The sequence below is a fragment of the Notothenia rossii genome (genome assembly GCF_949606895.1).
Source record: "Notothenia rossii genome assembly, chromosome: 6".
Classification (NCBI taxonomy): domain Eukaryota; kingdom Metazoa; phylum Chordata; class Actinopteri; order Perciformes; family Nototheniidae; genus Notothenia; species Notothenia rossii.
Window position 1 is genome coordinate 24,440,110 of NC_136909.1, and position 23,670 is coordinate 24,463,779.

Genomic DNA, 23,670 nt, shown 5'->3' on the forward strand with positions numbered 1-23,670 from the left:
TCTAACGCAGCCCAAACCAAAGAAAATGGCATTCAATTTGACAGGTAGCAATAGGTACCAGCTGGTCCCTTTCTATTCCTGTCACAGTATTTCATTTTAGACTGCTCTGTGTAGAGTGGGAAAGTTCAGTTCAGACTACTGCCAGATGTGCTGCCAGTCAGATTAAAGCTTAGTGAGGATTTAAAAGTGGCTGGCTGCAGAAAAACACATCAACCAGCTGTAGACAGATTGACAGACTTGTGTCTTTCAAGTATTTTTGGCAGTTTAATTTAAATCCTTGATTATCAGTAACAATTAACAGTTTCATTCTTCAATTGTGTCACTGAGCTGCAGGTAAGGTAATGTCAAAAATAGGTTTTTACTTTGTTGCATAAATTAAATATAATGAGGCCGTTGCAACATGTCCTTGACATTGGTCATAGCTTTGAGAGTTAATCAATCTGATGTAACTGACAGGTACTCTCCATCTCAACATGAATCCATTGTCATTTGTTAAAACTCTCGCACAGGGGAAAACTTTCAAATGGAAATTAGCCTACATTTCTTCGATATACGTAAATGATAAGACAGATGTGAGCCGACAGGTGATTACGATTTAATGTTCTATATTTCACAACAAAAAGTAAAAGAAGAGCACCACCCAGTGGTTACACATGGTTCCTGCGGCAGAGATGAACTCCTGTACCATCTTTTGGAAGTTCTTAAGCACAGATGTCTACAAATTACATTCTTCTAGATACATTTACACTTTGAACGGCTTTGATGGCTTTATTCAAATAGCCGTTTCAGACCCAAAGAGGTAAAAATCATTAAGTAAAGAAGTTATGCAAAATCCACTTTTTCATGTATTTTATACATAAACATGTGCCCCCTCTGTGTAGAGATTCTGAACGTTTCAGGAAAAATATTCTCTTTTTGTCCTGATCCATTTATATAAAAACCTGTCTGAAAATGAGCTGATCATATTTTGGCCACTTTGTCATAACGATTTTTTGGGTTGTGTAACCATTAGCCAATCACCAACCAAGGTAGCCCCCCCCCCCCCAGCTTATCACCTGAATCTCCTCCGCGAGCACCATTGTGTTCTTTTTAACCAAATATCTCTCGGAGGGGCTCCTTATTTTCATCTAAAGTAACAATCAGCTCTTTCGAATCAGGGATTTGGATTGCACTCGGTAAATCAAGATCAAGGAAAGTACAAACAGAATTTAGTTTTACCCAAAATGTGGGTTAGAGCAAAGTATACATTTTCAGTGAAAGGGTTCTCATTAGCTTGATTATGGGTTTTCTTGTGATCAAAAGGAGTCTTATAACACACAGAAAGATGGTTAAAAATACTCAGATTTAAATCATGACTGGACTTTTAATAAACTTTGAGGTCAAACTGAATCCCTTTGAAGACCTGTAGGCACAGCATGTGTCCAAAAGTTTTGCACAAAAATGTAAGGAACAAAAAGAGGATTGGAAACAATTTGAAATCATTTTATTTATTTTGGATTTAGTCAATGAATACAAAAAAACATTTGGGGCTGACTGACGAAACCACAGGAAGTATTTACAAATGCATTATCTACAAGGAGGAATGGGATAGTTGAAATCTGCTTTTCCAAACTGGACAAAAAGGGAGACACAAAAGTTGAAGAGTTGGAATATACATCAGGTCTGTCTGTATCACAGCCAGCTGCTTTGAACAGAGTGAAAGCACTGAAGCTTCTTCTCCTCAAAGATGGCATCATTCATGGAGCCGACAGATGACTACACTGCTGTGAATCTCATTTGACAGGAGATCATAGACCTCAGAGAGATCATCGACCACGATGGGATCACTTCAGCCCTTAGATCACTCAGAACAAGTCCCAGTCGCCTGCGTTCCTCTATTATCCCTATTTGGCTGGTATTGAACAACTTAGGAAGCTTCTTCATCGATCTTGGGTGCCAAGTAGTATTTGACATGTCCCATATCAGCAATCTTGTACTCCACCACTGTAGAAAGACAACACAGAAAGTTGAGCCACTAGTTTCAGTTCCGGTAACCTCTTTAAAATCCAAATGCAGTTTAATTCTGAACACTGTAAAGAAGGACTTACCGAGGGGGATATCAGCAGACATGCTGAGGGTGACTGTCTTGGACAGAGGCGTTGCCTTGGTGAAGAAGTTCAGGTAGTTGAGGGCAAAGATCAACTGAACAGGTTCATTCATCTCAATGGTGACCTGCAAATGGAAAGCAAGAAGATATGTCCAATTTAACATATTGCCATCACAACAGTAACGGTACGTCCACACAGCAGCGTGCGTTGAAGCTTGCGGGTGGGCGTGTCTGGAGCACGACAAACAACCAAACCATCTAATCTCCCGCCCCGGACACACAAGTATGCGGTTTGATTGGCTAGAGCTTGTACTGGCATATGATTTGATTGGCTGATGCTTCCGTCGAAGCTTGAAAAGTTGAACTTTTCTCAACTTTCGAAGCGAGCAACGCAGGTAAAGCGACGGAACCACAATGCAGTTGGTCAAAAAAGCATGACGTCACCTAATTCATTCGAAGTGAATGGGAAGCTGCGTTGAAGCTTCAACGCACACTGCCGTGTGGACGGGCCGTTACAGTACAAACGGTCAGCAAATAAACCATTTTAAAAATCCGTTCTAGAGTAGCTCAAGGTGGCTTCTTAAAATATCTTGTTTTTGTATAACGATATATATTTTTCAATTTATTAATGAAGAAAAAATATGAAACATACATTTGCAGAACTGGCAAAACTATCATAATCTTTCTATTTGCCCATACAAGTAATCTGATTGGACATGTGATTCCTAACCATTAACAGTTGGGCTGCAACTATTATTTTACCATAATATCAAATTAAACTGCTTATTATTAATTGTATAGTTGGACCATCAATGTTAGAAAAAATAAAAAAACTGTCCCCACAGTTTTTCAGAGACATTTATTGTAGTAGTTTCTAAGTGTAAAACCAAAAGATACTCGCCATGCTAGATTAAATCATTGGCATATTAAATGCCAATGATGTTTAACAACAGATACTTGTTCTGGCTACACTGTAGATTATTAATTGATATATTAATCATCTATCAATATTGTTATTATAATTATTACTCACTGCCTCCTCCTCTTTGTCTACGTTGCTGGTCTGGGACAGTTTGACGTTTCCAGTGCCCAGCTCTCCAGAGGCGGAGAACTTGACTCCGTCCTTGGCGCAGGAGATCATGACGGCGTCACCAATCTGGGACAAGTCACGGCAGATTCGGGCAAACTCCCCGGAGGGCATCTTCACCACACAGCTGTACTCCTGCTCCTGAAGGGAGAGACACAGACAGAAAGGTTAGGAACACTGGATGAAATTAAAGCAATTAAAGAAAAGGAAATGACAAATTACTTACTGGAATACCAAGCTGCTCCACATCCAGATCCATCAGCTTCATCTCATAATCTGAGACCTTCTCCTGGTCTGCAAGAGTGAAGAGAAAAGAGGTAAATAAACAATTTGATCCTGATCCTTGCTTTGATTCTGCTTTAAAGCCAATAACTTACTGATTGTCTCAAACACGAGTGCGAGTGTGTCTGCATTGTCTTCTGCTCTGAGGGTGATGATGTCTTCATTTCCTGCACACTTCAGGATTTTTGACATACTGTATGGGAGAGAAAAAAGCCAAAACGGTTACAAACTAGAAAACATCCAATTTCAACAAAAAAAAAGTTTCACCTTTTTAAGTGTGTGTATGAATTTCTATTACAATACATTTTTTGAGGGTTTATTTGTTAAGGTTTTGGGCTGATAAGCAGTTGTATGATATATCATCATCAATAAATCTGTCAGTTACTTCCCAATTACTTAATTGTGATTGAACGTAATACATGTAAAAACTCCAATTTAAAAGTTGATATCTTAACTAATATCTGAAGTGTTTTTGGCAAACCATATACCTATACAATTACAAAATAAACAACAATAAATGAACCACGTGTGTGCCTATAATAATCTTGACATATGGAAACAGATTTAAGATCTGTATTTCATATTTTTCTTTATGTAAATAATGGGAAACTGTAATAAAAAGCTCAGTGACTAAAAGCACCGACGGCAGTGAAACGGAAGTGGAAGTTCCCGGGTTGAAAACAATTCCCGCCATCCCTCCACACGGAGAAATTGGCGCTCAAATTACGTCGTTACATAATGACAATGCAGCTGTCGCCTGCACTGCACCAAATGTATTGAAGTTATTGAACACACAAAAAGAAAAGTATTGTTAAACCAATCGGGCTATTTGTAAATAGTTCAGGCACAAACCTCACGATTTTAACAGAGTGTAAAGAGTTAACTTTACACTGTAGTAGAGACATGCCCGGGCAATATTCCGCCATGATGGCCACCATCTTGGTAAGCTTCAGATAATACAGTTCATTTATGCTAATAAAAGAAACTAAAGCGACGGGGTTTCAAAGTGTGCGACGCTAGAAGTTTGTGATGAGCATTACAAACGAGCACACAAACCAAACCTCTGTTGTTCTTAATGAATTCAAACAGCGCCAAACTTCAGCAACTCAACTTGTCAAACTAGTGTGACATGAGTCAGCAAATGCATCATTTATATGCTAGCCAACATCCTAAACAACGCAACAGATGTACCACTTGAATATTTTCTGGCCTAAATAAGCTCTAAAGTGTGCTGCACCTGCTGAGGTTGACTCCCATGGCGAGGTTTCTGTCGCATCGGTACGAGTCAAAGCCGTCGTGCCGCAGGGTGAGCTGCACCAGCGAGACGTGAGAGGAGTCCATGCTCTGCAGGGAGATGCCGGACGAGCTGACATCCCAGCAGGCCTCTGTAATCAGGTCCTTCAGAGCCTCCAGCACCTTCTTCAGGATGGATCCCTGCACCAGGCGAGCCTCAAACATGGTTGCTTTGGAGTTTTAAGGCTGCGTAGATTCAAACGAAGAGATTACTCGCGTTACTCCGGCAGTGTGGAGGCTGGCAAATTGAGTTATCAACGACTGTGAGAGCAAGAAAATCCTTTAGAAGTTCAGTCTTTGTGTTGTGAGCTGGCAAAAGTGCAGCACGCAGACACCACTCTCACTGCAGAGGGAAGGTTTGAGCTGTAAGCGCGCGCTAACGTCAGTTTATAAAGACTCGGCGTTTTTGCGTCATTTCCGTGTCCGTTGTTGGTACGTCACAACCGCGAACATCAGTGATGGGTGTCACTATCGGGCAGGGGGACGGATCGGGTAGTGACAATGGGCACTGCTGTCCGCCATGTTGGAGAGGACAATTCTGTAAAGAGCAGATACAATGGATGTATTCAGGCATAACGACAAAAAAACAATTGTATTCAAGTCAGTCAGGGAGTCAAAAGTCAATTTATTTAATGACCTTTCCGAATTGCTTTGACCCTTTTGCTAAAATAACAGCAGGCAAATGGCCAAATAACAAACATTGATTATATTTATCCGACAACAATTTAACTATTCTCCGTTACCCCTTAGTTTTTTGTGCCACGTTGCAACCCCAAACCAATATGGTTGTAATTTTTTTTTATACCACAAATACATTAGAGAATATTCTGTTCCAAACCATTTTACGACGTGAAACTTTTCATGCAAAACTTCTCAACAGCTACAGGACTTTCTTCCTTCTGCCAAGCAGTTCAAAATAGCCTATGCCAATACCTTAAAGGTGGGGTAGGTAAGTTTGAGAAACCGGCTTGAGATACACTTTGTTATATTCCATGGAATGCTCTTAACATTCCGATAGCAATGAATATCTTGCTTTGACCAAAAGTCCATAAAAAAATGTCATCTGTGGAAGCCGTAGTACTTTAAAAAGCACGACCAATCATTTTAAAAATAACTGGATGGCCTACCTGCCTGTCAGCCTTCCATCTGTGCACAAACTTATCTCGTGCCCTCATTGGTCATGTGTGTGTTGGAGGAGGGGCTCTGTAAGGAAGTGGCAGATTTTTTCCGGCTGTGTATTTTATAATTCTAGCGCACTCGAGCTGGTTTCTCCAAAATTACCTACCCCACCTTTAAGTATGGCAGATAGTATATCTGCTTCTTATACTCCTCCCCTGATTCTGATGAACTTATGCATGTTATGCAAACATGCACAACTACTAACTATATAGAAAGAAGACAGAGAACATTTTAATTTCAAATGTTTTATTAATCATTTAGAAGTGCTTGGTTTCACTGACACACAGCATCCCACACAACCCCTGTTTGTCGCACACATACAGACACGAATAAAAAGGATAGTATTTTAATACTGCCATTTAACCCCTGAGTATATTTACGCATGTTGATTTAGGCCAGGGTCATTGAGACTTGGTGTAGACAGGACAAACTTCACAAGATCTTAGAGGGAGTGAAGAATATTCTTGCAGAGTGAACACATTGTAAGGAATGTCAGACAGAAACATTGCACTATTTGCAATATGTGTTGTGGCAGGGATTTCATTTTTTATTTGGACTGTTCCAAATGTGTGTTGGCATAGAGTGCAGAAGATCTTTATGTTCCTGGTGTATCCATTTAGAGACTATCAGAGAGGATGTAGTGGGTTGCCATGGCGAGGATGGGGGATCCTGTTGGGACCCCTGGGAAAGGACCGCTGGACCCGGCGATGTCAACGTGGGAGTATGGCAGAGGGGCCTTAGAGTCCACACCGTGCTGGAATATAAGTTATCATACAAGTTAATTACATTCAATTCTTCATACTTAAGAGTTATATTCTTATGACAAAGTGTGAGCACCTTGTCGAGCCCAGAGGCCATGATGAGGAAAGCTGCAGGGGTCTGATGTCCGCGAGGTGTAGCGGAGGACGGCAGGTTGTTGCACTGCAGAATGTCCTCGTACTCAGACTTTCCCTTGTGGAACTCGTAGTCCTCTCGTCTGATGGTGGACACCTCGAACACATCGCCCAGCGCCTCTCCAGCTGCATGAGGGAGGAGGAAGAACAGGTGTTTGTTGTGATGGAGGAAATAAAGCTCTCTGAAGCATTAAAGATATGAAGCAGTTGTGCTGGAAATCATTTATTGAATAAATAAGTATTTAATAAAATCCACATGGCTGCATCTGCTGCACAGTCGTCATGACGAATATACAGTGGGGCAAAAAAGTATTTAGTCAGCCACCAATGGTGCAAGTTCTCCCACTTAAAAAGATGAGAGGCCTGTCATTTTCATCCTAGGTACACTTCAACTATGAGAGACAGAATGGGGGGAAAGAATCCAGGAAATCACATTGTAGGATTTTTAATGAATGAATTGGTAAATTCCTCTGTAAAATGAGTATTTGGTCACCTACAAACAAACAAGATTTCTGGCTCTCACAGACCTGTAACTTCTTCTTTAAGAGCCTCCTCTGTCCTCCACTTTTTAACTGTATTAATGGCACCTGTTTGAACTCGTTATCAGTATAAAAGACACCTGTCCACAACCTCAAACAGTCACACTCCAAACTCCACTATGGCCAAGACCAAAGAGCTGTCAAAGGACACCAGAAACAAAATTGTAGACCTGCACCAGGCTGGGAAGACAGAATCTGCAATAGGTAAGCAGCTTGGTGTGAAGAAATCAACTGTGGGAGCAATTATTAGAAAATGGAAGACATACAAGACCACTGATAATCTCCCACGATCTCACCCCGTGGGGTCAAAATTATCATAAGAATGGTGAGCAAAAATCCCAGAACTGCACGGGGGGACCTCTCTGCAGGTCAATGACCTGCAGAGAGCTGGGACCAAAGTAACAAAGGTTACCATCAGTAACACACTACGCCGCCAGGGACTCAAATCCTGCAGTGCCAGACGTGTCCCCCTGCTTAAGCCAGTACATGTCCAGGCCCGTCTAAAGTTTGCTAGAGAGCATTTAGATGATCCAGAAGAGGATTGGGAGAATGTCATATGGTCAGATGAAACCAAAATATAACTTTTTGGTAAAAACTCAACTAGACGTGTTTGGAGGAGAAAGAATGCTGAGTTGCATCCAAAGAACACCATAACTACTGTGAAACATGGGGGTGGAAACATCATGCTTTGGGGCTGTTTTTCTGCAAAGGGATCAGGACGACTGATCCGTGTAAAGGAAAGAATGAATGGGGCCATGTATCGTGAGATTTTGAGTGACAACCTCCTTCCATCAGCAAGGGCATTGAAGATGAAACGTGGCTGGGTCTTTCAGCATGACAATGATCCCAAACACACCGCCCGGGCAACGAAGGAGTGGCTTCTTAAGAAGCATTTCAAGGTCCTGGAGTGGCCTAGCCAGTCTCCAGATCTCAACCCCATAGAAAATCTTTGGAGGGAGTTCAAAGTCCGTGTTGCCCAGCAACAGCCCCAAAACATCACTGCTCTAGAGGAGATCTGCATGGAGGAATGGGCCAAAATACCAGCAACAGTGTGTGAAAACCTTGTGAAGACTTACAGAAAACGTTTGACCTCTGTCATTGCCAACAAAGGGTATATAACAAAGTATTGAGATGAACTTTTGTTATTGACCAAATACTTATTTTCCACCATCCATCCATCCATCCATCTTCTCCCGCTTATCCGTGGTCGGGTCGCGGAGGTAGCAGTTCCAGCAGAGAGCCCCAAACTTTCTTTTCCCTGGACACATCAACCAGCTCTGACTGGGGGATCCCAAGGCGCTACCAGGCCAGCGAAGAGATATAATCCCTCCTCATTTTGACCCCACGGGGTGAGATCTTGCGTGGAGCCCCAGATCAAGGGAGATTATCAGTGGTCTTGTATGTCTTCCATTTTCTAATAATTGCTCTCACAGTTGATTTCTTCAAACCAAGCTGCTTACCTGTTGCAGATTCAGTCTTCCCAGCCTGGTGCAGGTCTACAATTTTGTTTCTGGTGTCCTCTGACAGCTCTTTGGTCTTGGCCATAGTGGAGTTTGGAGTGTGACTGTTTGAGGTTGTGGACAGGTGTCTTTTATACTGATAACGAGTTCAAACAGGTGCCATTAATACAGTTAACAAGTGGAGGACAGAGGAGGCTCTTAAAGAAGAAGTTACAGGTCTGTGAGAGCGAGAAATGTTGTTTGTTTGTAGGTGACCAAATACTTATTTTCCACCATAATTTGTAAATAAATTCTTTAAAAATCAGACAATGTGATTTTCTGGATTTTTTTTTTCTGTTTTTGTCTCTCATAGTTGAGGTATACCTAGGATGAAAATTACAGGCCTCTCTCATCTTTTTAAGTTGGAGAACTTGCACAATTGGTGGCTGACTAAATACTTTTTTGGCCCCACTGTATGTCTTAACAGGGTTTGACCAAAAACCCATTCATTTTATAATGATATTTAACAAAGAAACGCGTTGATTATTTGTATTTGGGAATAAGTAATACATAGTTGATGATCCTTTAAATCACTGTCATTTATACAAATAATTCTTTATTACATTTGCTTACAATCAACAAACAATAAATTGATTAGATTATTATTTAGTTTATTTGCTAAACTCTCAATTTGCTCAAGGCAAAGAGTGCATTTAATTACCTTTAGGCTTTGTAACGTTATCCGTATAGTTTCACAAAACAGTCTGTGCTAGCTTTTTTTGGAGCTATCAGCTGCATTTCAAGGTCTTCATCAGCAGGTTGCCATATGTGTTTTATACCTGAGGTCACATTATTACCTGTTGGCTGATGATGCTCATTATAAGCAGCTCAAAGTCCTTGAAAAACCTAAAAACTGTTCCTCATGTCAAAAATGAACTTTCACAGTTAAATTCCTCCTAAAGTTCTCTCACCTTTCTGCCACTGAGCAGCGTTTTTGTTGCGATGGGCTGGCCCGTTATCCATGATGATCTAAACAGAAACAAATGATTAATATCTCAATCTTTAACGTCTTTTCATCCAGAGTTAGTAATCTCATCTCAGTTTGTGGCAGTATTTCAGCAGGACTCACAGAGTAATCGGGTCCCATGGCTCTGATGGCGTGGCCAGTGAGAGTAGCGATGGTAAACAGCTGAGGACACTTCTCAGTAGCTGCCTGCAGACACACAATTCAGAGTGAGAAGAGCAAACAAGGGGTTTAAGATTTACAAATACTGTATTAAAAAAGGGGTGCAGTGACCTTCTCCTTCATCTCACAGAGCAGGTCCACCATCACCATGCGTCCTTCAGCATCAGTGTTTCCCACTCGCACTCTGCGGCCCGCACGGGAGACCACCAGCTCATCGGCCACATAGCAGTCTGAGGAAACACACAGACACACAAAAGACGATGTCACACAGATCCTACTCATAGAAATGCATACAGCAACATGCACAATGGGAAAAAAGTGGATAAAACTGACCTGAACCGACACTGTTCCGGACCATGGCCATGGAGCCGATGACCTTCAGATGTTTTGGCTTCAGCTTGGCTAAAATCTAGAGAGCAGGAGTGGCTTAGGGAAGAAGGACAGCTCCAAATTTACAGCAGAGGCATTACATTTCCAAGTTTCACCATCCAGGTTTAATCTGTCTCTTAAAATTAATCTCTTTTCACCTCAGATGCTTTTTGTTCATCTTGACTGAGAGCATTGTGATCTTCGCCCCCCACTGTTGATTTTTAATTCAAGTCGTGAGGTGCAGACCTCTCCGAAAGTTTAATATTCAGCGGCAGAGAGGTGAGGGGGTGGGTTTGTTTACCTGGAAGAAGCCGGCCACAGCAGCAGCTCCACACTTGTCCCTGTGCATCCCGGCCATGAAGCCCCCGGCCTTGATGTCGGCTCCGCCTGTGTCGTAGGTGATGCCCTGGAAACAACCGCCAGTTATTTTTAAGCAGTCGGTCACACAGATAGAATACATGCTACATTTCTGACAATACTTAAACAAACCCAATATTCCTTCAATACATTTCTCCCTGATTAGCTTGAAAGAAGTGCTGCAACTAAAGCTCGTTATGTTTGCTGAATTTATCATTCATAATTGTTTAGTAGATAAAATGTCAAATTAGTTAAATAAAGCCTTGATGATGACATGAAGACAACTTACCATCATATCAAATCTATCATATTAAAATGTACAATGTTTTAAGGGACACTTCTTTGTTTCTATTAATAAATAACTTTTTTTGTATGTTAAAGCGGTTCACATGCAGCGGTCGGACAGTCTCCTCTCACCTTTCCCACCAACAGGAGCGTTGTCTGGATCGGCCCCTCTCCGCAGTACTGCAGCTTGATCACTCTGCCCTGGTGACGAGGGACACCTGTAGGAGGAGAAGCCATGATTAGGTGTGGGAACAGCTAAAATCATTTCAATAAGTGATCAAAACAGATTAAGTTTTCGTACTGTCGGCACAGCGGTTGACTGCAGCCAGACAGGGGTACTCCTTCTCCAGCACCTTCACGCTGCTCACCACTTCCACCTGGAGGTTACAAAAACATTGTTTACAAAAACTTGCTTTACACTAAAGAAGAACCAAACTCCCACAAAATTGTCCTGGTCTGCAATTTAAAATTCTTTCTACACATTTTTCCTGATTTTCTGTGTCCAGAGCGTGTTCTGCTCACGTGAGAACAGCGTTCATGCGACAGGACTGTTAATACCTTGCTGAATAAAATGTTTACATATATGAAAGATATGAGACGAAAAGCCTACATGGAGCCAGTGATAAAGGAGAGCTGCTGAAAAAGGTATTTGAGTAAAGAAAGTGTTTGACAGGCTTGTGACAGTGTTATGATAAAGTCAACAGTGATAAAAACCTCTTGATAAAAAAAAAACAAGAGGCTCAGGACATAATGTTTCCTGCTACCTTCACAGGGCTGTCCTTGAAGAGTTCCTGGACGTATTCAGCGGTGCGAGGAGCGGCCATGCGTTCAGGGTCAGAGCCACCGATGTCCCGACAGGCCAGTCTGAGGGGGGACAGAGAGCTGCTGGTGAACCAGGGAACATCACAACACGAGACACTTTAACAGGGACTGAAGCGTGTAACCCACCTGCCGCTCTCCAGGGCGTCAGCCAGCTCCACCAGCCTCTTCCCATGAGCCTCCTGGGCTGCCCAAAGACCCAGGACACACACCTTGTGGTTGCTTGCTTTCACATTCCACTCCCTCACTTCCAGGGGCTGGGGGGGGGGAAAGATGAGAACAATAGAGTATTTTTACCATGCATATATTTGCCTTTCCAGATCTAGTATTTAGGTGGGATTTAACTCTGCATCATAATGATAAGTAAAAGATGAGGTGTTTACCATTGCAGTCGAAAAAATAATTAATTTAATTGAAATGAAATGTGTAATACACTACACCAAATAGATTTGGTGTATTGCAGATTATTTTGTTACAGCACCAGTGTGCTCAACACTAAAATACAAATACTTAAAAAGTGGAAAAGAGTATGTATATTTCAGTTGTAGTAGTTGAAGACAAAGCAACCTTAAATTAACTTAACGACTACTTTAAAATCACTACACTTGTAGTCGAATCATAGAAACGGAGCCTCTCTGTCAGCTCTGTATGAGCAGGAGTTATTTTCTCACCATGTAGAGAGCCTGAAGCGCTCCGAGTGCAGCCACCATGCTGCTGTTCTTGTAGTCCTTGTGGGGGGGGCAGACTAGCAGGGGGCGCTGCATGCCGGCCTTCAAGGCCCTGAGAGGACACACAGGTGAGTGAGACAAGTAAAGAAACCTGGAAGTGAATCTGGAATATGACACACTAACAGGGGGAAATAATCTTCCATCAACTGACCTCTTGATGCCGTTGCAGGCTGCATCACTGAAGCGCCGCACGTCGTCATAGTCACGGTTCAAAGGGCCGGTGGAGGCAAAGACCAGGCGGTTACCAGGGAGACCAGGCACCTTGAGAATGACCACCTCCTGCCCCAAACTACTGTCCACCTAGAGGAGGAGCAGAAGAGCATTAACCCACATCTTGTTAGACTTTACAATCAAAACAATGCAAGACAGAATAAAGCTTTACCATCTTATTCTCAGTATCATTAAAATATGACCCTTCGAAAAGAATGAAGCAGTCTTCATTGTTTATAAGATGGTTAAAATATTTGCAGTATTACACTTGATTAAGATTTGTTAATATCATGAAGACATTTAGCTAATTTAAAGTCCCAAAATCGTCCTACATAAGAATGTATTGTCATGTCAATTGATTCCAGGTGTGATAGCTCCAAAGGAGGCTCAGGTGAGATAATACATGGACTTACAGAGCTGTAGTCCTGCAGCGGTGCCTTCAGGAACTCGAGCTCGGATGGCAGCGTGTCATGGCTCTGGGTCACCAACACGATGCCATCAAAACTAAGAACAAAGAAAACAACATCATCTAACAAACCTGTAAGAATGAATTAAAAACAACCTACCAACTCCATGGCATTAGGAGGAAGTGCAGCATCTTATGACTCACTTCTGGTTTTTGAGGTCGGAGGTCCATTCAACGGGCTGGACGCTGCACAGAGAAACATGCAAAGAAATGTTATTTCCTCTTCTTGTAGGAGCACTGTCAGCAAAAGTTGAGATAGTTCAGACAGAGTGATGCAATAAGTGTCTCAAATCAGTTTCTATAATGCAGGTTAACGATAACGGAGAGGGTCAAAGTGTGGAAACCTGTAGACCTTTGAGATCCGCTTCAGCTTTTAAAAGAGTGGGACAGGCAGTGGAGGAATGTGACTAATGACATTTACTTAAGTATAATTTGTTGTTAATTTCATTTTTAAATGCTACTCCACCAGTTTTTACTCCACTACATTTATCTATCTTTTTCTAGAGCTGGAATTGCAGGGTATTTTGCAGATTCAGATTTAATATAAATTGGTATGGTTATTATAAGTAACCCAGCTAAATCTAGAGTAATCAACCTTTCTCCTTCTTTAACAGCTGCAACATGTAAAGGGATAAACACATTAATGCATCAGTAAATGTAATCCTCTAATAAAATATATTTGCTATTCATATATTTTCTGCCAACTCTCAGTAAACATTTGAATGAATGATAACAATGTATTTCTAAACTGTGGTATAACTGCTTCTTAAGTGAAAGGATCTGTGTGTACTTTGTCCAACACTGGTGACAGGATCATTTGTTCTTCCCCGATCAAAACGGTGTACTGAGCACAGTCATAAGGGGCATTGTCCACAGTTTGTGTATGATGATGTGAACACGTTAATAAGTCAGTTTTTTTTTAACACGGCCAGAGATGTTTGTTATCATGTGACAATTGCGCAAAGGAAGTAAGTTCAAGCTAAAAGTGAAAATCAGCAGAAAAAGAGAAAATGACAAAAAGCCTGTGTGGGCCCGTCTAGTGTAAACTGAACCCAGAAATAAGCCGATGTACTGCAACATGAGAGGGTCAGATTATATACATTGATCTGTGAGTGAATCCACAAACGAAGCACCACAGCACAGATACATTAATTCACCAACCTTAAATGTAATGATTAAATAAATCCAGTTGAATAAATGACGACATAAAACATAACTACCAAACAAATCCCACTCAGGGTTTTCACCGAGTTTTCATGCACACAGCTGCACGTTAGAAAACATCTAAAGCCTATCAAGCATCAGGCAGGTAAAGTTAAAATAAAATAGGATTTAATCTCACCTGGTACACATTTTAATCCTCCCACTCTGGTGTCTTCAGGGTGAAAGACAAAGCTGATAGCCGGCGACAACGGCTCCTTCCCTTCTGTCTCTCCGGTTGGTCACATGATCCGATAAAATGCACCCTGCTGCCTTCGCGGGCTTTCCGGAGCTCGTAATCCCAACGATCTGAGTCGTAACATGCTACCTTTCGTGTGTTTAAATAGTCAGTAGTTTCTTAAGGACCCAGATGAAGTACCTCAAGTGTATTCTAGCAAAGATACGCTAATTCGATGTTGTTTGTTCGTCCACAAAACTGAAAAATATTTATTGTAATTGCGGTAGTTGTGTGAACATTAGAAAGTTCCCATTGCACGTGAAGACGCAATAAAGGATAGAGTAGGGAATTGTAGTTTCCAGAGTTTATTTAACAAAAGCGGCATTCAGAAGATTTTAAAACCAACACATAATTTATTTATTTACAGCATATTAAAAATATGACTGCTACACTCTGCCGTTAGCTTTCGTTGAGTATCCATATCGCGTCCTTACAGGACTGACCACATGAAAGCAATAACCGGAAGTAGTTTTAAAAAGTGTTTTCTGTGCAGAACCGGGGAGGCAAGACAGTACAAAGGGCAAGTACGAAGCACCACCTGACCTGGTTATTCAGTGGCAGATAACAGTGTCACATTCCTCCTTAAATTACATTTGATCTCAGGTTTAACAATCATATTGCCAAGCTTCTGTTCGAGCTGCAGGTAGGCAGAAGTTACTCTTGCTGCAGCTTTTAATGCTTTTATGGTCCTCGTTATGATTAACAGCTTTATTATTCATTGATAGCCGGCTCTGATAAGTGTGCATTGTTGCAGATATGCTGACAGGATTTCTACTTGACCTAATTTGTCAGCCTGAAACCGAAAATCTAGTTTGTGTAGCTAGTATATCTCAGGAGACTATGAGTTTCTTACAATTTAAAACTTTTCTTTTGTAAAGTTTATTTAAGGGGTTTTGTCTAAAGTATCCCCAATGTGTTTCATAAGGACATGGAGGTTGTGTAAGTCCATAGTGAGTAGTAAATGGGTAAACTACGAACACATACAGCTAAGAGGATAAGTAAATACACCCACGGGTAGACTGAACTGTAGTCTGGGCCAGCATTTAATGACCGCACAATTATTATCCAAATTCAAAACATTTGAGCTGAATAATTGGAATAAATTTTTCTTCTAACGAACAATCTAAATTTTGTTTTGATATGCAACTCAGCTATGCCGAAACATGAAGCTAAGTTTGTCTAATTCCATCATACACATTTGCACACAAATGTACTGTCAGTTGTGAACAAGAAATCCACCAAACTTAAACATAAACTACATAGTTTGTGTTATCAAAGAAAAATGCCAAAGGGTAGACATCAGTTCGCATAGCTCTATGTGACAAACACCCAGCATCAACTTTACCATTTCTGAAAACGTACTGGTGTCCACTATTTTATGGCACTTGACATGTTGTGAATTGACATTAAAGGGCAATACATAATGTATGTGAGCCTATAAGACCCCTTCAGAGAAATTAATCAAATTTGCTGTATTTTCTTTTCTCTGACATGTTCCTCCTCCTCTCCTAATCACTTCTCCCTCCTGTATCGTCCACAGATGAGACTTCCTCTTCGCTCTTTTAGCATCTTCAGGAGTTTATTCTCTCACAGGAAACAAACATCACACCCTCAGAGGCGAGGCTTGAGCGGCGTAGGGATGCGTCTAGTGCAGTTTCATCGCCATGGTGAGGGGGGAAGCATCAGAGTGGGGGTGGAGCAGGGGGACGGGGGGCTCGGCGTGGTGGACCTAAAGGCCTTTGACCCCTCCATGCCCTCCACCATGAGAGAGCTGCTGGAGCTGGGAGACGAGGGTCTGCAGTGTGCACAGAGGTATCAGACATCCAGTCTCAACAAATATCTTTCCTGTTTCCATATACATTTGCTCATAAATTGCCGTCTTCTTCTTCATGATTGAACATCAGTCATAATTATCTTCCCTAATTATCACATCCCTCTTCCTCCTAAACATCTTCTCAATAAATCTTCCAGGTTACCTTAATCTTCTTAAATGTGCATATTTTTTTCCTGAATAGATCTCTCAAATCAACATCCTTCTTGCTTAATCATTTCCATCTTTTATCTTCTCTCTTTAATTGTCAGCTTTTTGTATGTTGAACATATCCTTGTTAAATCCCCTTAATAAATTACACTCATTGTAAAACACAGATGGTAAATCACCATCTTGCTCAATCAACTAAATTGTCCTCTTCTCAAATCACCATCTTGTTCCTTCCTTAATTAACAATTAATCTTCTTGATAAATCTTCTCTCTTCTAAATCATTAAAACCATCATCTTGTGGAGAAAAAACATTGTGTTCCTAAATGGATTTGTTGAATTAGTGTCTGTTTCCTACAACTTCATCTGCCTCAACATCGTTGTCATACTCTGCCATAAACGTTCACATCATCGTGTTCTCACTCTCTCCTCCCACCTTCTTCGTCCTCCTCCTCTTCCTCTTCCTCAGAGCCTTGTCTTCGGGTCAGTGTGTGTTGCAGCGGTCAGACATCCGGCTGTTGTCTCCTGTGTTGGCCCCGGAGAAGGTGGTGTGTGTGGGCATGAACTACCGGGACCACTGCCTGGAGCAGGACGCCCCCATCCCCAAAGAACCAATCATCTTCAGCAAATTTCCCAGCGCCATCACTGGGCCGTACGACGACATCATCCTGCCCCCAGAGAGCCAGGTGGGAAACTTTTGTTGTATGTCACTTCTGAACAAAAAAAGAAGGTTATTTATGTGGTTTACAACAAGAAAAAAGAAAGGGAAGAGATTAAAGAGACACAGGGGACTACAACTTAGATAAGATAGACAAAGTCAGACAAATGCCTTTGACGTTGCTTTCTAAAGATGTGTATTGATTCGTTTTTTAGGAAGGATGTTTCAGGGACATTTAGTTTTCAGCCTTCTGCTCCTCGCTGTGGTCAGAGGGCTCAAATAATCTTAAAATCAATACAAGAGAGCAGAGAAGCTGAACCGGTGTTATGTATGATCTGTGTTTCTGCAAAGCTGCAGTTGAACTAGAGAAGATTTGTTGAGACAGTTGGACAAGGCGTTGCAGTAATCAAAGCGTTATGTATAGAGGCATGAATGAATTGGATTCCAAATATTTATGTTGAGTTGTGTTTCTTCATTTAAAAACGTTTCTTTATGTAATTAAAGTGAGACTGAACCAGAGATGTTGCACTTGGCTGAACATTCAGTTGGAAAAAGTCAAAAGTAATTACAATTCTTAACATTTTAACAAGCAGATGAATTCAATTTGAGTAATTGTGCAGTGTGAAGAGAAGCATAAGCAATCAAAACTATCCACAGGAGATGCACTGTTCTAAATGGGGGGGAGCCAGGGGGAGCTTGGCTCCCCCGAGGAGGGAGGGAGCTCCCCTGAAAGCCGACTTTGAGATAAATAGGGGGAGCCCAAAAAAATCGTGCATATTTGTGTCACACAGATTAAAAATGTTGAGTTTCTGTAAATAAAAGTTCTTGAAATAAATAATAGTTATTGTTCATTACAGTTACTGAATATTTGTTTTATATTTGTGAATATTTCTGGGTGTTGCGATCTGTACGTGGCGGTGCTGCATTCTTTACGCTACTTACGTTGCTATGGTTACGTCAGGCGATGCCGGCTCTGGCTTTGTGATAAAAAATATGGCAAAACAAAAACAGCCTTGCCTCGCAGCTTTTGGATTCACAAGCAAAGAAGCAAAGGAGTCTAAAAATGACAACGTGAACGGAAAACAACTTTTAGTTGGCCGGCTGTAAGCAGCGTTAGGGTCGAGTTTGACAGCTCTTCGCCGAGTTGAGTAAAGTTGGAACGATATTGGACATTCTGATTTCAAAGATCAATAACTGATGAACAAAACGTTATTCAGACACAAAGTACGTCTCCTAAGTACGGTGGTAAGGTTGACAACAAATACGTGCTGTCCTCCAAACTGGACACACTACATTGGTCTCTATCCGCAGCCGGAGAAGAAACGAGTGCTCAGGGGCCGTCTGCAAAGTGCAACTCCGAAAAAAGAGAATACAATAATATTCAATCACTTCACATTTATACAATATATTTCTACCAAAATCACGACACACATCAATAGTCTCCTGTTGCTCATACTACAGCAGAGAGTTTGGAAGAATGTGCTTTTGAATAATCTTGGTGAATATTTCTAATGTAAAATCTTCAATAAACATGGCATCATCTTCAATAACTTTACTATTATACAGTATAAATATTCACCAAAATTATTCCAAACATTATTCTTCCAAACTCTCTGCTGTAGTCTGAGCATCAGGAGACTATTGATGTGTATAGTGAGTTTGGTAGACATATACTGTATAATTGTGAAGTGATTGAATATTATTGTATTCTCTTTTTTCGTTGTTGCACTTTGCAGACGATCCCTGAGCACTCGTTTCTTCTCCGGCTGCGGAAAGAGACCAATTTAATGTGTCCGGTTTGGAGAACAGCACGTATTGGCTGTTTTTGATCAACATGTGATTGTAATTCGTTGTCAACCTTACCACGGTACTTAGGAGACGTAATTTGTGTCTGAATAACGTTTTGTTCATCAGTTATTGATCTGTGAAATCAGAATCTGCCAATATCGTTCTAACTTTACTCAACTTCCACACCGAGGGAGAGGCCTGCCGATGCGGAGCCTGAAGAGGCTTCAACAACGGCCACAGCCGCCGGCGTAGTGACACCGTCTGTAGTGACACCGTCTGTAGTAGTAGCAGAGTGATTTTATAGTAATTGATCGAATCTGCGCTGCTGCGCCAGTCAACAGGGCGTGCGTGTGATATATTTAGTAGCAGGATGTGCACTGAAAAATAGGGCTCCCCCGAAAGCAAATGGGTAATTCGAACACTGGATGGATGACTCATTTTGCCCGTCTTGAGCCATTTAGCTTGTTTCTTGTCTTAGAATCATAGACTTTATGAAGCTTATGGGTCAACACTAACCTCTCTTCTTTTGTAGGATATTATAGATAGAGATGAATACATGTATAAATGTCTGTTCATGTAGTTTTTGAAAAGTCCATACCAATTTAAATGTATAGTTGGTACATGCTTTTTTTTCATGCACTTTGGAAGGTCATGGAGACCAAATCAACGTCTTGTTTATATTGACAGAAAATGATATGTGTGGTTATGAATGTCTTTTAAAAATCAAATTATTCAGGATATTACGTTTGAACTTATTAGAGCTGTCTAAGCAACATATGGAGGCAATTTTAATATCCATATCATTTTCAATGCACACATATACTTTACTTATACTTTTAACTTGACTAAAACTATATTTGATGGATGTTTGGGACTGCAGGAGGTGGACTGGGAGGTGGAGCTGGCCTTTGTGATTGGACGAAGAGGAAAACACATCAAGGTAAAAGTCTCATCATCATCATCTTACTTATTGGTGGTGAAGTATCTGTTGACGCCTCTTGCTTCTCACTCAGGAGGAAGACGCTCTCTCTTACGTGGCCGGCTTCACGGTGGCCAACGACGTCAGCGCACGAGACTGGCAGATGAAGCGCAACGGGAAGCAGTGGCTGCTGGGAAAAACGTTCGACAGCTTCTGTCCTCTTGGCCCGGCATTGGTGACCACTGACGCTGTGAAAGGTGAGAGTGAAAGAGAACGTCAGCTGAGAGGGAGGAATCATGCAATTATGATAATAGTTCATAAAAGTCAGAATGGATTTATTTGGTTTGAAAACATTCCTGATTAATGTGTGTTATCTTTATAGCATCTGTATGTGGTGATATCAATCTAGAGTACACCAAATGTCAGATTAAGTCTAGGATATGAATATTCAGGCTCAGCATGATGGCTTACACCATAACTGTCCCTGTAATACAATATATCATTATAATATTTCACATTGTTTTAGAAAAAAAGAGATATTTAAGGGACTTGTCAAAAGCCATTATTTAATGAGATAAAGAAAGACAAACTAATCAGTTTGATTCTATAGGATTACTCGCAGCTCTTCTGAATGTATACAAATATCTTTCGCTACTAATACCAGAGTTGATCCCGCTTAGTTAAAATTATAATGGCTACTATTAGGTTTAATTTGAATATTTGCATTTTGACACCCTTTTCACAGCACACTAGTCAAAGAATTAAAGACAGCCAATGGGTAATATTAGTGTAATAAATTATCTTTATTTAGCATAAAAATGTAATGACCTACTCAAAGTCTTTTCTCTAAAATCTACACGGTAGCATTGGTTTTCGGTGAACAAATATAATTCCGTCATCCGTGTCAGCTTTAGTTTGTAAAATATAAAAGATACTCAGGAGCTTTTATTAATACCTATTCAAGTCCTAATTTGGATGCAACAGAATGTGCCTTTTTTTTCCTCATAACTGAGTTTCCTTCAGTTGAGTTCTAAGTGTCAAACAGGAAAATAACATATATATTAAGATGCTGTTTTTTTGTGTCATCCCTCGCAGACCCCCACAGTCTGGGGGTGCGCTGCCTGGTGAACGGAGACACGGTGCAGAGCAGCAACACGGATCAGATGATCTTCAGGACGGAGGCGCTGGTCGCCTGGGTCTCAAAGTGAGTCCTCTGTTAATTCTGCTGATCATGTGATGTCATCTTTTTGCATGTTTTATCTCAAAGGTCCTCTATTATGCAAAATGCACTTTTTTATGTCTTTTATACATAAGTATGTGTCCCCGGTGTGTCAGGGAACTCACAAAGTGTCAGAAAATACAACCCTCTCTCTTTTCCTCTGTACCCAAATCTCTAAAAACGGGGGTTCAACGGAGCTGATCCAGATTTGCGTCCGATATGACATAATATCTGAAATGTGGGCTGGCTTTACACCAACGGCCCTATCAGAAACGTTTCTATCAGAAACAATGCGCAACTCGTTTTGGACGTAATATGGTCTTTGTTTACATTAGCAAGCATCGCTAACACTGTACTGAAGAGCATGTGTAAAAAAAGCAGGAAATAAAAAAAGGAACTCACCTTGTGGTAAACCCGCAAGAGAAACAGCATTTGAGTTCCATGCTGTTTCTGAAATAATCCTTGATGCAGTTTGGAACATAATATGGCTTGTAATCACAGCAGCATTTAGCTGAGTTTTTGGGTAGAATTCTCCTGCATGAGCTTTTTATTATTTTTTTCAAAGCTACGGACCCGGAATCAGTACTTCTCTAACAGGGCTGAAATAGAGGGGTATGAGGCTATCGCTAGAACGGGTGATCTGTTTGGTATTTTGAGAAAAACACTTTAGCAACATGTTTTTTATATACTGTATCTGAGAACTATAGTATATGCCTACACATAGTATAAAGGAGACCTTTAATACAGATGACATCATTTATTCAGGCCTTATACATTTTTCTGCTTTACTAACTGAATGCAAAGTTTCTCTTTGAGAAATTATGCAAATCAGATCATGTTTGAAATGAATTTAGTCAGAAGGAGCACTGTGTGAGCAAAGTGCCTTTCCTCTTTATGGACTTGAGGCAGAAAATTAAAACATGCTTCAACAAAGACTCACGCACCCTTTTAGCCCTGCAGCACCCTGAATTCCTGCGCTCAGATCTCAGATGCTTGGCCTCTCCCTCCTCGCCTCACTTACTGGTGACAGGGCCTGTTGTTCTGTAATAATGGCCGCCCACAGCACCAATCACTGGATCTCTGTATTCACAGGGCTACACTGGGAAGTTATTGCTTTGCAAGCCATTAGCAGATTTAAATGTGTGTACCTACTCCACATGGCAAACTCTCCACAGTGAACAGCAAGTCATCCCCATTCCTGCTCCTGAATCTGAAACTCCACTTCCTTTCTTCTTCTCCTCTCAGATTTGTGACCTTGACTCCAGGCGATGTTTTCCTGACCGGCACTCCTCCAGGCGTGGGTGTGTTCAGAAAGCCACCCATCTTTCTCAAGGTGATTTACTGTGGGAAACTGAGATTCAAAATAAATGTTCTACAAGAAGGCACATATTTGTATCTTTAGCTGTGTTACTCACTTTAACCAAATAACTTAGTGGCTACATGGAATGTGTTTATTCTATGATGCAGAGTTAAAGTACTCTGTATAGTCTGTAACATGGTGTAAAAAGTGTTCAACTGTTTTTTTCTTACAGAAAGGAGACGTGGTGGAGTGCCAGATAGACCAATTGGGCTCGGTTATCAACAAAGTCGTCTGAGTCCGGAGACAATCTGCTGCCAAATAAATAAACTGCACTTCTGAAGCGATGAACACAATTAATTACTATTGTACCGATCGTTTTTTTATTGATATTTTCTTCCTTCTGAAAGAATGTGAGTAAATCAGCTGTAAGTGCGTTTAAAATGTACATTTTCTGATCAATGTTAATGGTATTTCGCACTACATGTAAAGTTACATGACTCAATGCGCAGTGACCCCCGTTATCGAGTCATCACTAGCTGTAAAAAATACCCCTCGATCCGCAGCCACCCACTCATGCTATGCAGCAGAAACTGAAGCTCATGACGTTTAAAAATATGTACATTTCAATATTATTTTTAAACTGTATGTAAAACTTTTCAAACAGCCACCTTCTGATAAAAAGTGAGCATATTTTCCTGAAAGGGGATTTAATAAAAAAAAAACACATTTTGTCTTCAAATGCATCCTTTATCTTTGGAGAACATTCTTCAAAATGACTTTGATATGTGTGTTGATTGGTGTCTTGTTTGATTCATTTCCTTTTTACTTGATTAACTGAAGTTTATTTTCTTTCACTTCAGAAACAACTTTAGAGAAATCCCTGAAGGGACATTAAAATGTAGCAGTAGTAAGATAAGGCAACAGTTTTGACTGACTCAAAGTGTGAAACTAATAAATTCAATAATTAGGCAGATTATGTCCATAGCAGCGTACATATATCTGTACACACACAGGGAGGAACTTGGTTTTGCTCAAAGACACTTGGACAAGCAAACCAGAGAAGCCGGGGATCAAACTCACCACCTTAACCACCCAAAGTACACATTTCTTTGAATGTGAAGACAGGGTGATTGCCTTTTATTTTTAAAACT

At 40.9% G+C, this 23,670-nt stretch overlaps 3 protein-coding genes across 4 annotated transcripts; 1 reads left to right on the top strand and 2 right to left on the bottom strand.

Annotated features, from left to right (window-relative positions):
• Nucleotides 1–1,466: 1,466 nt before the first annotated feature.
• On the bottom strand, nucleotides 1,467–5,124 carry pcna (proliferating cell nuclear antigen). The gene is made up of 6 exons (XM_079687604.1): nucleotides 4,693–5,124; nucleotides 3,551–3,648; nucleotides 3,400–3,467; nucleotides 3,120–3,314; nucleotides 2,088–2,211; nucleotides 1,467–1,983 (listed from the first exon to the last, which is right to left on the bottom strand). Exons 1-6 carry the CDS (start codon nucleotides 4,911–4,913, stop codon nucleotides 1,907–1,909), a joined length of 783 nt encoding a protein of 260 aa, XP_079543730.1. The 5' UTR covers nucleotides 4,914–5,124; the 3' UTR covers nucleotides 1,467–1,906.
• A 1,032-nt stretch (nucleotides 5,125–6,156) lies between these two features.
• On the bottom strand, nucleotides 6,157–14,678 carry LOC307043255 (putative aminopeptidase W07G4.4). The gene is made up of 16 exons (XM_079687601.1): nucleotides 14,561–14,678; nucleotides 13,363–13,404; nucleotides 13,166–13,256; nucleotides 12,694–12,842; nucleotides 12,486–12,594; nucleotides 11,944–12,071; nucleotides 11,760–11,859; nucleotides 11,297–11,372; nucleotides 11,128–11,213; nucleotides 10,655–10,759; nucleotides 10,318–10,393; nucleotides 10,096–10,214; nucleotides 9,928–10,011; nucleotides 9,770–9,827; nucleotides 6,765–6,946; nucleotides 6,157–6,681 (listed from the first exon to the last, which is right to left on the bottom strand). The coding sequence occupies exons 1-16, from the start codon at nucleotides 14,569–14,571 to the stop codon at nucleotides 6,544–6,546; spliced, it is 1,554 nt and encodes a 517-aa protein (XP_079543727.1). The 5' UTR covers nucleotides 14,572–14,678; the 3' UTR covers nucleotides 6,157–6,543.
• Nucleotides 14,679–14,802: 124 nt separating this feature from the next.
• fahd2a (fumarylacetoacetate hydrolase domain containing 2A) lies at nucleotides 14,803–23,245 on the top strand. Of its 2 annotated transcripts, none has more exons than XM_079687602.1 (8): nucleotides 14,803–15,299; nucleotides 16,197–16,468; nucleotides 17,105–17,321; nucleotides 19,962–20,021; nucleotides 20,095–20,257; nucleotides 21,096–21,204; nucleotides 22,465–22,552; nucleotides 22,752–23,245. In XM_079687602.1, exons 2-8 carry the CDS (start codon nucleotides 16,197–16,199, stop codon nucleotides 22,812–22,814), a joined length of 972 nt encoding a protein of 323 aa, XP_079543728.1. In that variant the 5' UTR covers nucleotides 14,803–15,299; the 3' UTR covers nucleotides 22,815–23,245. The 2 variants fall into 2 exon arrangements, with proteins under 2 accessions (XP_079543728.1, XP_079543729.1); XM_079687603.1 differs by having other exon boundaries at nucleotides 14,803–15,176.
• Nucleotides 23,246–23,670: the final 425 nt, after the last annotated feature.

What these genes read in the sequence shown, in the direction of transcription:
- fahd2a (XM_079687602.1), top strand. Translation starts at nt 16,197, where the DNA reads ATGAGACTTCCTCTTCGCTCTTTTAGCATCTTCAGGAGTTTATTCTCT. An exon ending in TCCTGCCCCCAGAGAGCCAG is followed by an intron (nt 17,322 to 19,961) that starts GTGGGAAACTTT and finishes TTGGGACTGCAG; the next exon opens with GAGGTGGACTGGGAGGTGGA. An exon ending in AGCCACCCATCTTTCTCAAG is followed by an intron (nt 22,553 to 22,751) that starts GTGATTTACTGT and finishes TTTTTCTTACAG; the next exon opens with AAAGGAGACGTGGTGGAGTG.
- LOC307043255 (XM_079687601.1), bottom strand. An exon ending in GCCTGCAACGGCATCAAGAG is followed by an intron (nt 12,595 to 12,693) that starts GTCAGTTGATGG and finishes GTGTCCTCTCAG; the next exon opens with GGCCTTGAAGGCCGGCATGC. An exon ending in TCAAGGACAGCCCTGTGAAG is followed by an intron (nt 11,373 to 11,759) that starts GTAGCAGGAAAC and finishes TGTAACCTCCAG; the next exon opens with GTGGAAGTGGTGAGCAGCGT.
- pcna (XM_079687604.1), bottom strand. Translation starts at nt 4,913, where the DNA reads ATGTTTGAGGCTCGCCTGGTGCAGGGATCCATCCTGAAGAAGGTGCTG. An exon ending in ACTCGTGTTTGAGACAATCA is followed by an intron (nt 3,468 to 3,550) that starts GTAAGTTATTGG and finishes TCACTCTTGCAG; the next exon opens with ACCAGGAGAAGGTCTCAGAT. An exon ending in GTCTGCTGATATCCCCCTCG is followed by an intron (nt 1,984 to 2,087) that starts GTAAGTCCTTCT and finishes GTCTTTCTACAG; the next exon opens with TGGTGGAGTACAAGATTGCT.